At 36.3% G+C, this 13,993-nt stretch overlaps 1 protein-coding gene across 2 annotated transcripts in view; it reads right to left on the reverse strand.

Annotated features, from left to right (window-relative positions):
• The window catches only part of LOC143246143 (uncharacterized), a 65,417-nt gene that overhangs the window by 13,231 nt on the left and 38,193 nt on the right, over positions 1-13,993 (reverse strand). The window contains exon 3 of one of the 2 annotated variants that reach the window (XM_076492356.1): positions 4,419-5,184. The exons of the other annotated variant lie outside the window; for it this stretch is intronic. Within the exon in view, the coding sequence (XP_076348471.1) occupies positions 5,151-5,184 (34 nt within the window). The 3' untranslated portion in view covers positions 4,419-5,150. Of the gene's footprint in view, positions 1-4,418; positions 5,185-13,993 lie in introns of those variants that run through there. 2 annotated transcript variants of the gene reach the window in all.

Raw genomic sequence — 13,993 nt, forward strand, 5'->3', positions numbered from 1 at the left:
TTTTATTGATAGCCTATCTGGTTATGGAAGGAAAATCCAAGTTTCCAGTTGCAGTATGCCACAAAACACGTTCTGGACGATAGGTCATTAGAGTCTTTATAACTCTAACGATCAATCTTGCTGTCCATTTAGTAGAAGCAATGTCATTGACGGGTTTTGCTGGCTGGCTGTTCTCTTTCTGGTCAGAAGTTTTGATTTAGAACTTAATTCAACTGAGCATTTAGGTTCTTTGATATTGTCATCTGAAAATGTGTCTCACAAAATGTCGTACGTTATGAAAACACCAGACACTGGCTTCTAATTTGTGGCTCGTTGATAAGTCTTACTCATAACATTGAAAATAGAGTTTTGATACCAGCTGTATTTTGTCCAGCTTTAGGCTTAATAACTAGCAAATCAACGAAACCGAACACCAAATGTATTATTTAACTTTCGTACCATAATGATATCTTATAAACTTCGTTATTGTTGTTATTTTAGAATTATTCGCGCCAAACTGCACAAAGGGTCAAGGGTTATCTGTACATACCTGTTCCTAACTTTGAACATATAAGCTTAGGGGATGACAGCTAATTAACAGCATTTACTGCCAACTCTTGGGATATTCCCATCTAATCGAACAGTGGGATTCCTCGGCTTCATCATGAAAAGTGCAGTTTTTTTGAAGCAACTTGAACCGGGAATCCTCGAACTCATCGTCTGAGTACGTTGACCGCTAGACCATACCCCGGTTTCCCGCTGATACAGCGATAAGCCTACGGATTTACAACGCTAAAATCATGGTTCGATTCCCCTCAGTAGACTCAGCATTTTCATCTCACATGTAACCTTAACATTTGACTCTTCAGATTCACAGTTTGGACATGCTAGCCAATGCAGCCACACCCGGACCGTCTATATAAGAACAAAAGAAGATTTTACAATTAGATTAAGGATTTACGACTGAGAACCTAACACTTGTATTCTACGTGCAACCTTAATATATGGCTGAATTAATTATATTTCAAATATGTAGGTACCTTTTATCTCTTGCAAGATTATAAAGCCGATGGAATTTAACGGGTGTGTGTGTATGTGTTTTCTTTTAACAAAGCCATATCGGGCTATCTGCTGAATCCACCGAGGGGAATCGAACATCTTATTTTAGCATTGTAAATCCATAGAATTACCGCTGTATTAGCGGGGGACGGAATTTAACGATTACTTGTGTTTGTTTTTTAAAGGTAACACTTGTAGGCGTTTCAATTAATATTTATTTCCCTCTGGTGGTACATAAATTATTACCACCCATTGATTAGTTAAATCATTTAAATCGTAGTATGTGGGTTAATGTTTCTTGTTTTTGGTTTAAATCAACTTATAAAGTTCAGTTGACCTCTTCTGCTCGTGACAAGCTTGTCTCTTCATGAGGCCTTGTTAGGGGTGATTTGATCCTGGCTAGTTTGTCTCTTCGTAAGGCCTTGTTAGGATTGATTTGGATACTATAAAGATGCTAATGGATTAATCCTTTCTATCTTTACTTACCTCTGGTAATTAAGGAAATACAAAGTATTCGTCGTTAACGAAAGTGATCTGAATCAAGTGTATAATCACTTTTTAAAATTAGGCTTCAGTTGGCCATTTGTTTAATCTTACAGTTACTAATGTCACAGGTAATCAATTGGACCTCTTTCAGTAAGCAGCTACAAATCTGAAGAAGGCCGGAACACTTCTGTTGTTGTTGTTTAACAACGAGAACATTCACTAACTTAAACTTAAGTGATGTCATAACTAGAAATGTTTCATTTAATGTCTTGGTTATTTATGGTTATGTACATGCACGTTCGAGTATCAACAAAGCTATCTAGGTTTTAGCAGTAATTATTTGGGCATCGGACGGTCAGGTCATATGGGCAACACTTAATTATTATGTTTTGATTTTAGTTGGGTTACCCAGACAACAGTAGTTTGTGAGTCTTCGTTTGGAGTTTAGCTGCGATTATCTGAGCAAGCGGTAATTTTGTACTCGTGTTTTTAGTTACGATCGTCTAGGCAACAGGTAACACAGGCCTGCAATGGTTTTATTTTTACATGCTCTCCAGTAATTCCTGTATAGTGAATCCGAGACAAATTGTGGGTTTCGCACAAATTTTGAACCGTTTGTGTCGAAGAGTTCAGAGAGTGGACTGAAAATAAGGAAAAGTCTTTGCCTTTTGGAATTTCAAAGGTTTGGCGTAAGCCTAGAAACCACAGAGATGAATGTTGTTTTTGCTCATGAAACGTACAAGGCTACAAAACTCGAATAAAAAGAAAATTTGTTATCTGAACCTTGAGTCTGTTGTAAAACCTATTACACATGGACTTGTACCTACTTCACCAGAGACTCTTCATACAGTTTCATCTGATCCTGATGTCAGTAGACATTATGATAAGGATTGCTTTCAACATGAAACATGAAAAACCAAAACTTTTCACAGAAGGTGAACTGATTTTGTAAAAGGTTTGGACCTTCCAAAGGATTCTTCAGATATTTTGGGGTCCAGACTTTGGACTAAGAACTTATTTTCTCCAGGGACATCATTTTACTGGTACATAAATCATGAAAAAGAATTTATACCATACTTTTTTCAATAAGATTCACTGGTTTATTGCAACAATATTGCTAAATTCATACCTTGCTAAGAGCTGCAGTCTATGAACTGAATGACTGACAATTGCTCATTGGTTCCTCCAGAAGAAGTCTAAAAGTGTTCTACTTCAAAATGTTAACATATATATGCATCTGCTCCTTTTGATCATTCGGTTCAATTGAAGGAAACGTACGAAAAGTTCGAAATTCTTCTTAATAAAAAAACCCGCAAAAACTGCATATTGTTGTGTCAAAAGTCTAGTTATACAAAGTTTCCATGTTTTTTTGCATGTGAATGGTACAGGAGGGCACGAAATCAACACTGGATAAAGAAGTGATGGTCACACAGAATCAGCCTGATACCAGGATTGAAAACCACTGAACAAGAAAGTTTTATTGAAACAAAGAAGGTGACTCTCCAAAGTATCTATATGGACAATTCTCAACTTTTTCGGAAGCAAAACAGAAGGGATTTTTGTTGGGCCTCATATTAAAAAATTGACTTCAGTTTAAAAGTTTGAAAGGAGAATGAGGAAAACTGAAAAAGAATCATAGATTGCCTTTTAAGATGTTATTGACAAATGTTTCAGGAAACAACAATGACCCAAATTATAAACATATTGTCAATAAAATGATTAATAAATTCAAAGAGTTTGGTTGAAATATGAGCTTGAAAATTCAATTCTTACACTTACATATCGACAATAATCAATAACTGAAAATCTGGATACCATCAGCAAATAACAAGGGAAAACGTTTCATCAAGACATCAGGGTAATGGAGAGAATGTATGAGGGAAGGTGAAACATCAGCATGATGGCTGATTACTGCTGACCTTTAAATGAGATGCTCCAGGTGCAATACATGAAAGACCACAACACAGTTTTTAGACTGAAAGACAAAGATTTCACAGAAACATCAGGTTGAATGAGGATAGATATTCATTTGACATCAGTTTTCTTACATTATATTTGGTTTGTTTGTATATTTATTAACAAACATAACAATAATAAAAAAATGTTATTGTTGTAAATGAAATAATTTACTTCTTCTCGATTTGTAAAAAAACTCCTTACGTAATGTTTGTTTGTTTGTTTTTGAATTTTACGCAAAGCTACACGAGGGCTATCTGCGGTAGCCATCCCTAATTTAGCAGTGCAAGACTAGAGGGAAGGCAGCTAGTCATCACCACCCACCGCCAACTCTTGGGCTACTCGTTTACCAACGAATAGTGGGATTGACCATAACATTATAACGCCCCCACGGCAGAAAGGGCGTTATTTGATGTGAGCGGGATTCGAACCCGCGACCCTCAGATTATGAGTCGAACGCTTTAACCCATCTGGCCATGCCGAGCCCCTTACGTGATGAAAAAAATCAATATTATTTTCGAAACCCACGTTGCTGAATTGTGGAAAAATATGTTATTAAAACCAAAACAATTTTTATAAGGTTTAAATTCGCAGATCCGTGTTATTACTATGCTTAAGTTTCGATTTTAACTGCGACTATCCAGGAATTTCTAAACCTTTTATACGAACACACTTGACTGTGTAATCTTTGGGTATATATGTCATATAATGTTCACATATCATTAATTTTGTTTTTATTTAAGATATCTGTATGTATATGTCTGTGTGTGTATATATATCACCATATGAGATGATTTGACAAGTAAAGGACACACGAAGATTTACAGATCAATTAAAATTAATTGATGCTTTATTATTATAATTTAGGCTTAAGTTACATCTTTTAGCATGATCATGTAGGACATGTATTCACATTGTAGCTTAAACACGTTCCTTCACAAAGTGAGTATCAAACTTTCAAATCTTTTTTCTAATACAACTAGCTAAGGATACTCCCTAAGATTCCCCGCTTGGATAGCGGTAGGTCTACGGATTTACAACGCTAAAATCAGAGGTTCGATTTCCCTCGGTGGGCTTTTAAAGATTAAAGAGTGTGTGTTTTCTTATAGCAAAGCCACATCGGGCTATCTGCTGAGCCCACCGAGGGAAATCGAACCCTTGATTTTAGCGTTGTAAATCCTTAGACTTACCGCTGTGCCAGCAGGGGGCACTTCTTAAGGAAGTAAACATTTACTAAAGGATTAAGTTAGCTAACACTGTCTTTCATTTGTTATTAAGTTTCTACTGACTTCATTAGATTGTAATTGGATACCATGATTTCTGAAAGGAAAAACGGGCTCATTAAACTAATTGAATACTTTTGTCTTTAAGTTCGAAGCCAAAAGTCTCTAACAAAATGGGTGTGTGTGCCCTTTTAAGGTGTTTTTATCTTCTTTCTTGGTCAAGAAGCCTAAAACAAGGAACCAATCTCTACTGTCGAACAATTTCCAGTTACCTTATAAAAACGAAAATCAAACCAGGAAATTGCGGGTAATGGAAACCTGAAGTGTTAGGATGTCCAACAAGTCTGGAACCGTGGGCACTTCAACCAGTTTTACAGAATGTGTTACACGTGATGTTCTTGTAATCCGAAACAGGTTTCGCTTAACAGCCGGACTGACTCGACCTTCTCATGTTTCGACGGCACCATAACTAGTAACGTGTCTGAAATTTAAAACAAAGCTGTAAATTTCGTGCGATTACAGACTTTTCTGACATCCTGTGTAAAGAAAGTAGAAATATGTCAAATTTTAGGGCGTTTTTATCCCCATTCTGGGGCAAATATTTCTAAAACAAGGTAGTCTACGTCCATTGTCTGACAGTTTTCATTTGCCAAACAAATAGTTAGGGTGGTAAATACAACTAACTGTGGACGGTAAAGAGTGGAAACGTACTATTTCAGGGTTAAAACCCTTTTCTTGGGCAAAATTCCTAAAAAAAAGTGCAATAATCGGGGCAGCCAAGTCTGAGTCTAACTATAATACCAAAATGTTCCAAGTTCCATTTCTTAGGAACCGAAATGACCGCTTGGAAGAAGTCTCGTGCGAAACCGTAAATTATACTTCTGTTTATTTGTTTCAGCGCAAAGCTACCAATGGGTTATCTGCTCTGTGCTGTTCATTGCGGAGAATCGAATCCCTAATTTCAACATTATAAGTGTCGAAGCCTATCGATAAGCCACCAGTGGGCGGAAGTAATATTTTCTGTTACCTGTGAACGGAAGCAAATTATGCTAACACAGTAGTAAATAGCATCTTCTCTATATTATGCTTATAAATATTTGTTGGTCAAGCTACTGTTGCACATTCATGTAGAGTGTAATATGCTTTCACTCAGTATATCTGGGTGAACATAATTAAGTACGTGTGCGTTTCCTTCTTTAATAAATTTTAAGACTAGATATTGCTATCCGTTATTAATATCTTGCAACTGCAGAGAAATATTGTGTTATGAAAAAAACAGCAAAAGAGAAATGAAAGCATAATTTACTTCATCACAGCATGGATTGATGGTAAACAACTCGTGCATGAAATTGCTTTCATTACAGAGTTACTTGTATCATTAGGGCTAGCCTGAAGGTAACAAAATTTCGCTATTAAGTGCAAAGTGATTACTCATCTCATTAAAGTAAACTGTTTAGATAAACCTGCTAGACACAATAAGTGTTTTATAGTTTCAAAATTCGTAATTTTGTTGACTATAGGTTGTATAGCGCGTGAATTATTAAAACCAACTGCAAAAACTGTTTAAAGTACTTTCGATAAATCAAATGTCTAGGATTACGAATAATACATTACCTAGACATTATAAACGTAATGTCACTAACGCGTGTTTGTGTGTTTTTTCTTATAGTAAAGCCACATTGGGCTCTCTGCTGAGTCCACCGAGGGAAATCACTAACGTCATGCTTGTAAAAGAAGAAAAACATTTTCGTTGGATACCCCCTAAAACATCAGTTTGTTTGTTTGTTTGTTTTGAATTTCGCGCAAAGCTACTCGAGGGCTATCTGCGCTAGCCGTCCCTAATTTAGCAGTGTGAGACTAGAGGGAAGGCAGCTAGTCATCACCACCCACCGCCAACTCTTGGGCTACTCTTTTACCAACAAATAGTGGGATTGACCGTCACATTATAACGCCCCTACGGCTGAAAGGGCGAGCATGTTTGGTGCGACCGGGATTCGAACCCGCGACCCTCGGATGACGAGTTGAACGCCTTAACGCACTTGGCCATGCCGGGCCATCCAATAGAAACGCACGTGGTCTCAAAAAGGAACGACGAGCCAATCATTCTGATTGTCCTTGTAATTAATGTAAATGTATTAAGTCAGAAAAATATCGAATATTTCAGTTCCTTACTTCAAATTTAGTTGTTTTTTTTCTAATATATTCACTAGCGTATTAAGTTTAAGTGGCGATCTAGGCCAACAATTTCAGATGGGCCCCCTTCTTCTCAATTGATTCGTCAGGAAAATTACCTACCGACACAAAAACACAAATAAAGTAAATCGCAGTGAGTGAACCGGACGAAAACTGTTTTCATTAAATTTATTTTGAAATTAAAAAGAAAAAATATTGAAATTTTTATCCCTTAGATGCGCCCCTCAAATTCTCGCGCTCTTGAGCTCAGGACTCGAAAACATTTTTTGATGAATACGCTCCTTGATACATATTTATGTGAACGAAGTTTGTGATTCTCCATGCAAAAGATGAGACATCACCAGAGTAACGCATAATATTCCAGTGTGGTAAATTCTCGAAGGATGGTGACCAAATTCACGACTGGGTTAAGTTTCAGTGATTATACATACAGAACCACAGGTTCATAGTCAGTAATTACAGAATACTATGACAACTAATATAAAAATAAGACTGAGTTGATCTCTGCTGTTGCCAGAACAACAGTGGCTGTAAACATTATTTATTGTTATTACCACAGCTGTTTCAAATGGTGGAATAACACTGTTTTTGTTTTCTGAAGACCATAACACCATTATTATAACACATCAACTTAAAATGTTTAGATGTATTTCAGATTAAGAGAAGTCAACAATCAAGGTAGAATCCCTGTTCTTGTTGTTGAAGAGGTATAACATATAGTAAAAACAAAAAAGTACCACACGAAACAAATTGCTTCTGGTATGTTTTTATATGAACTGTACCACGTATATCAATAATTCCTATAAATATTTGTTTATGGTTTTAATGATGGTTAGAGCCATTAGTTTAAAACTGACGACTGAAGTGGCCACGGCTAGGCTCAGTGTTCTAACTACATTAATTCCCCTTGCTGGTTATCTTAGATTTGTCAGACCCTCCACCCACCCAAATTTTTGCTGGGAGCACCCCGCACTTATGGGGAGAGGCGGGGGCGTACTTATGGACAGTTGAAAAAGTTTAATGAAGTAGTGGAGTACAGAGCTGTTTTATATTAAAAACTTCCTTCAGGGGTTTCGAACTCATTTCAGTCGGAATTGCCTTTTTTAATTCATTTTAAAATAGTAAATTAATACGTATAATAGTTGTTGTATGGTAAAAAAGTTTCTAGGTTCCCCTTATATTTTATTTCTCTTTTCCATCGAGATAAAAAGTTAAGCCGATTTTCTTAACTTAGTAAAAATAAAAAAGACACGTGAGACATCGGTTTCTTAATAACTTTAGTTAACCAAAAAAAACACGTGATCGATCAGTACAAAAAGCACCTAACATCTTTAAACATACAGAACAAATGTCGCAGTTTTCTAATAGGACTCTTAAATAAGCAAAAATATTAGTTTCCATGTTAAAAGTATCTAGGTGTACTGTATAACGTTGTTAGGAAAACGGCTAGAGGAATCTAACTGATACTGCATAACCTAACGTACTAAAACAGTTCTTCCTGATGTTTTAGCTATAGTAAGTTCAGTAAATATATTAGGGGAAAGTCTGGACAAATCTCACTTATTCAGTATACGCAGATATAGACTTTGAACAACCTTGAGGCACTTGAAAAGTCAAAATAACAGAAGATTTGTTGTTGTTGTTTTTTAATTTCGCGCCAAGCTACACAAGGGCTATCTACGCTAGCCGTCCCTAATTTAGCAGTGTAAGACAAGAGGGAAGGCAGCTAGTCATCACCACCCACTGCTAACTCTTGGGCTACTTTTTTACCAACAAATAGTGGGAATGACCATAACATTATAACGCCCCCACGGGTGAAAGGGCGAGCATGTTTGATGCGACCGGGATTCGAACCCGCAACCCTCAGATTACGAGTCGAACGCCTTAACCCACCTGGCCATGTCGGGCCGCAATTTTCAAGAAACTCAGATATTGTGCTGTTCAAAATTATACTAACAACAAATACGTTGTAACACCCTGCGAAACATTTGGCATGCGCAAAAAACAGTGAAGCTAGAATAAAAGTCCAAACCCTGTATTGAAGTATTATAAAAGTCAAACAAAAGTCCAAACCCTGTATTGAAGTATTAATTATAAAAGTCAAACAAAAGTCCAAATCCTGTATTGAAGTATTATAAAAGTCAAACAAAAGTCCAAACCCTGTATTGAAGTATTATAAAAGTCAAACAAAAGTCCAAACCCTGTATTGAAGTATTATAAAAGTCAAACAAAAGTCCAAACCCTGTATTGAAGTATTATTAAAGTCAAATAAAAGTCCAAACCCTGTATTGAAGTATTATGAAAGTCAAATAAAAGTCCAAGCCCTGTATTGAAGTATTGGGTTGAGGAATAATTCGTGAGCGTTTTTTCAAGTTAACAAAATATATTCATAAATGAAACGCTTTCGCAAAATATTTCATGTCATTTGGTAGATAATTTTTTGCTCTAATAGATGGTGTGTTTGATTTTCATGTGTCTTTAATTTTTGCTTTCATTTTCAGCTCATTAAATGGAATGTCAAGTGGACAAAATCGAGCATTTTCGACACCATCTGCTTTTCGCATTTAATTTCTTGCAATTTCGTTTAAAACAATGCATACTATATACCTAGGTATTACATGAAATAAAGTATCATAATAAATGTTTTGGGTGTAATGTGTTCATACATTGAAGTATTGTATAGTCTTGCATGTAATGCTTGAATGAAATTATTTAAAAACGCTCACGAATTATTCCTCAACCTAATATTATAAAAGTCAAACAACAAAAAATAGGAAAACATTGCTTTCTTTTTTCATGTTAATGTTTCTACTTGTTTTACTTGCAATAGAAATAAAAGTATATTATTTAATTTACCACCTTTTACATTGCAGTTTACAGAGTTTGCTCTTTTGGATATCACATCTTTATTATAGCTGGCCCCTTTATTTTAATTTGGCTGTTTTGGCACATGTCAAATGTTTTATCAGATTTTTGTACAAGAAAATGACGTTATAACTTAGCAAGTTGCTCTGAAGCCATTTTTAAGCGAGTATTTCAAGAGAGGGTAATCCTAACATGATTGTACAGCAGAGAAGAGAAACTGTAACATGATTGGACAATACAGGAGTGTAAACCTAACACGATTGGATAACAGAGGAGAGTAAGCCTATTACGATTGGACAACAAAGAAATCTAAATCTTACATGATTGGACAACAGAGGAATGTAAATCAAACATGAATAGACAGTCCACTAAAACTCTGTTAACATATGCTTGTTCAAATAGGTTGTTTTGATAACAAAATTATATACAAATTATTCAGTTTTTTACGTAAGAATAAAACATAAGAGTTCTTAATTTTCACCAAAGATTCTTCTCAAAAACTACAATAACTAGCCCCTTTGTGATAACGTTAGCGGACGTCTGACAAGGAATGATGTCATTAAGCCATAATGCTAACAAATATGTGTTACATCAATGAAAATTACGAAACTGTTTTCGAAAAACAACGCATTAAATCTCCCTTGATGACGTTTCTAAAGAAACGTGAGATTGAGATATGACGTCAAGAAATACCATTATTACGTCGATGAAGGACAGAAAGCTTGAAACTACGTGTTCAATTTGACTTTTACTGACAATAAATTACGCAGTTCGGTGTCGCTTTATCTTGTTACTTGTTGATTTAAAACAAGGTATTAAAGAGTGAACTTGTTAGATGTTCTGGTAGGCCTTAACGTTAGTGGTACGAATAAAGTTACTGCCTTGAATACTCCATTAAGAAATGAATATGAAATGGTATTTTAATAGAAAGTATTTTAAACGCCAACCTCCTCAAAAAGTTCGTTTGTTTTTGGAGAACTCCCTGTGCTCGCCGTCCCTGATCTAGTGGTATGAAACTTCAGGGAAGGCAGCTAGTCATCACCAATCATCGCCAATAGTGTGATTAATCGTCATATCATAACGCTTCTACAGCTGAAACGGCAAGTTTGGAGTAACGAGGACTCGAACCTATTTCTCATTCTCAGATTTCCAGTCGAACGCCCCAACCACCTGGCCATGCCGGGCCTCCTCGAAAAGAACATTCGTTATTTTTTTTGTATTTTCTTATAGCAAAGTCACATCGAGCTATCTGCTGTGTCCATCGAGGGGAATCGAACCGCTGATTTTAGTGTTATAAATCCGAAGACTTACCACTGTCACAGCATGGGACACATTCAATGTAGTGGTTATCGAAGAGACACAGTAGGCATTTATAAACACACTCTAGCCGTCTGTTTGTTAAAATATAATTTACGTTTCTGGTATGTATATAAAGAATAAAACTTGTTACATCGCTAAAAATGTTCGAACCGTGTTGATATCTTTTCGCCTGTAATTAATACATTTCACTTAAACACTTGTTGTTGCAACCGGTATTAACCTTCGACGTTTTAGTAAACTTTACAAAACACTGTAAAGCGTAGGAAGTCTGCAGATAAAAGAAATGTCATACATCAACAACACTGTTCATCGCTTGAGCAATCTTTTATCATTTAGCGGCCAAACGTAATTAAAATGCTTCTCTGTCACACACAGACGCACACATGAAACATTAACGCCATCCAGAGATTATGGAAAACAGCCATTACCTGATGTGACTGAAAAACTTAAGATTACCGATCCTCGGTGCTTTGAATTACTCTTTAATTATAAATTACTGCACGGACGTGTGTCGGCCATGTTTGAGCTGCTATAAAACTGTTTCTTAGTTGAGGAGCCGGCGATTGAAGATATACATTTTCAGGATTCCTTCCATGATGACTGCTTTTGACATATATAACCAAAGCAAACGTGATAGGATACACAGGTGAGTCAAAATGGCTACTTGGTGTTGCAAATGTTGACTGTCTAATGATATAGAATTTGCTATAAAACTTATTGTTTATCGGAAATGAGGACTTTCAGGACAGTGGGACGAGGACTGTTGGTTAACACGTGCTGGACTATGAATCCGAGAGACTAAGGTTTGGGTCACAGTCATGGCTGCATTATAAGATTGACAGTCTAATTTTTCTAATCGATCGTACAAAAGGTTGGCGGTGGGTGTTGCTGACCAACTCCCTTCCTTCTAGTTCAGAATTAGACGAGTTATTACACGAGTTAAAGTTCAGTATTCTTGGAACATCTATTCTTTACTTTACAGGATAAAAAAAATGTATGGATTAGGACATTCAGTTTGCATATCCAATGCAGCTGGTATAATATATATATATGTGTGTGTGTGTGTGTATACGTCTTAACTTATAATCCATAGAGAAACTAATTATGCAGTCACGTGCTCTATAGTGTTGGCATCCAGAATGTTTCACCCAATCTCATTGTGCAAAAACTACACATTATTAATGGCTTCTGTCACACTCATGTAGTTTCTCCTTACAACTACCACGGATTCCATGAAAACTTTAAACATGTTCTATGAACTGTTATGCACCAAGTAGCTTATGGAACCATTATTATGTTGCTTATGGTGTCACTAATGACATACGAGATACACAAAGAAATTGAAATTAGAATGTCTTTAATATTGCCTGTAACCACTGGGTAGGTGGTCCTGTGTATAACATTTACTGAGTGAGTAATTTGATCCCACTGGGTAGGTGGCCCTGTGTATAACACTTACTGAGTGAGTAATTTGATCCCACTGGGTAGGTGGCCCTGTGTATAACACTTACTGAGTGAGTAATTTGATCCCACTGGGTAGGTGGCCCTGTGTATAACACTTACTGAGTGAGTAATTTGATCCCACTGGGTAGGTGGCCTTGAGAATAACACTTACTGAGTGAGTAATTTGATCCCACTGGGTAGGTGGCCTTGAGAATAACACTTACTGAGTGAGTAATTTGATCCCACTGGGTAGGTGGCTCTGTCTATAACACTTACTGAGTGAGTAATTTGATCCCACTGGGTAGGTGGCCCTGTGTATAACACTTACTGAGTGAGTAATTTGATCCCACTGGGTAGGTGGTCCTGTGTATAACACTTACTGAGTGAGTAATTTGATCCCACTGGGTAGGTGGCCCTGTGTATAACACTTACTGAGTGAGTAATTTAATCTAATTTGTTTTAAGTCAGTTCTTTACACTGAGTATTGTAATAAAAAAATACTAACCATGATACAACTAAGTGGACTCCACCCCCAACTCTACCATAGTGAATGGTTTATGTTAATTTAAGGGTTAATATCGAAGCTTAAGAATGATTACAGGAGATGCTGGACTGAACCACTTTATACTAAAGATCATAATGCTTTAAGTATTTATTGCTATTAATTAAGTACTTCAATTAAACGGCCAGTAATTTCAGTTTTCAATGCCTGCTATATTTCGGGTTTTGATACCCATAGTGGGCTAAGCACAGATGGCACTTTTGTATTATTAGGCTTAATAACGAAAGGTCTCAGTATCATTCCCTTTAGTCTAATGTGATATTAATACTAAAGTCCTGGATATAATTTGAGGCAGGAAATTAAACAGTAGTTCTCACAGAGACTCGAATTGTTGAAAACGTAAACGTTGCTGTTGGTTTTTGTTACACATTCTGTTCTGTGTAAAAATGTTACCACAAAAGAAGAGGTAGAATAGACAGTCAGCACTGAGTGTGGCCCAGAGGTTAGCGTGCTGGGCTGCAGATCGACACTTTATGGTTCGCATCCTGTTACTACCAAAAAGAAAATCGTACTCCCCGCTTTGAGGCTTTAGGTGTGTAATAAGAATGACGGTCAAATCTCACTCACTATTCGGTTTGAGCAGAGTAGCCCAAAAGATTATGGATGATGGTATTATCTAGCCGCCTTGAGGACGAATAACGCAGATATCCCTAAAATATCTTTGCGCGAAATCAAAGAAACAAGAAAATAATAACCAGTTAGAGAGTTTGTTTTGATTTCAATGCGTGGAAGTAAGCATAATGGAGAAAGATTTTTCTAATTAAAGTGTTTACATGCTTTCGCTAGAAAAAAAAGGAAAAACAAACATTTATGTATAATAAATAACCTACTGGATGACGGTTCATTACTCTATCTTCAACCCTAAATAAACTGTACTTAAAAAGGGAGAAAAATAAAAAAGTTCTTC

This window comes from Tachypleus tridentatus, chromosome 3 (assembly GCF_004210375.1).
Source record: "Tachypleus tridentatus isolate NWPU-2018 chromosome 3, ASM421037v1, whole genome shotgun sequence".
Lineage (NCBI taxonomy): Eukaryota > Metazoa > Arthropoda > Merostomata > Xiphosura > Limulidae > Tachypleus > Tachypleus tridentatus.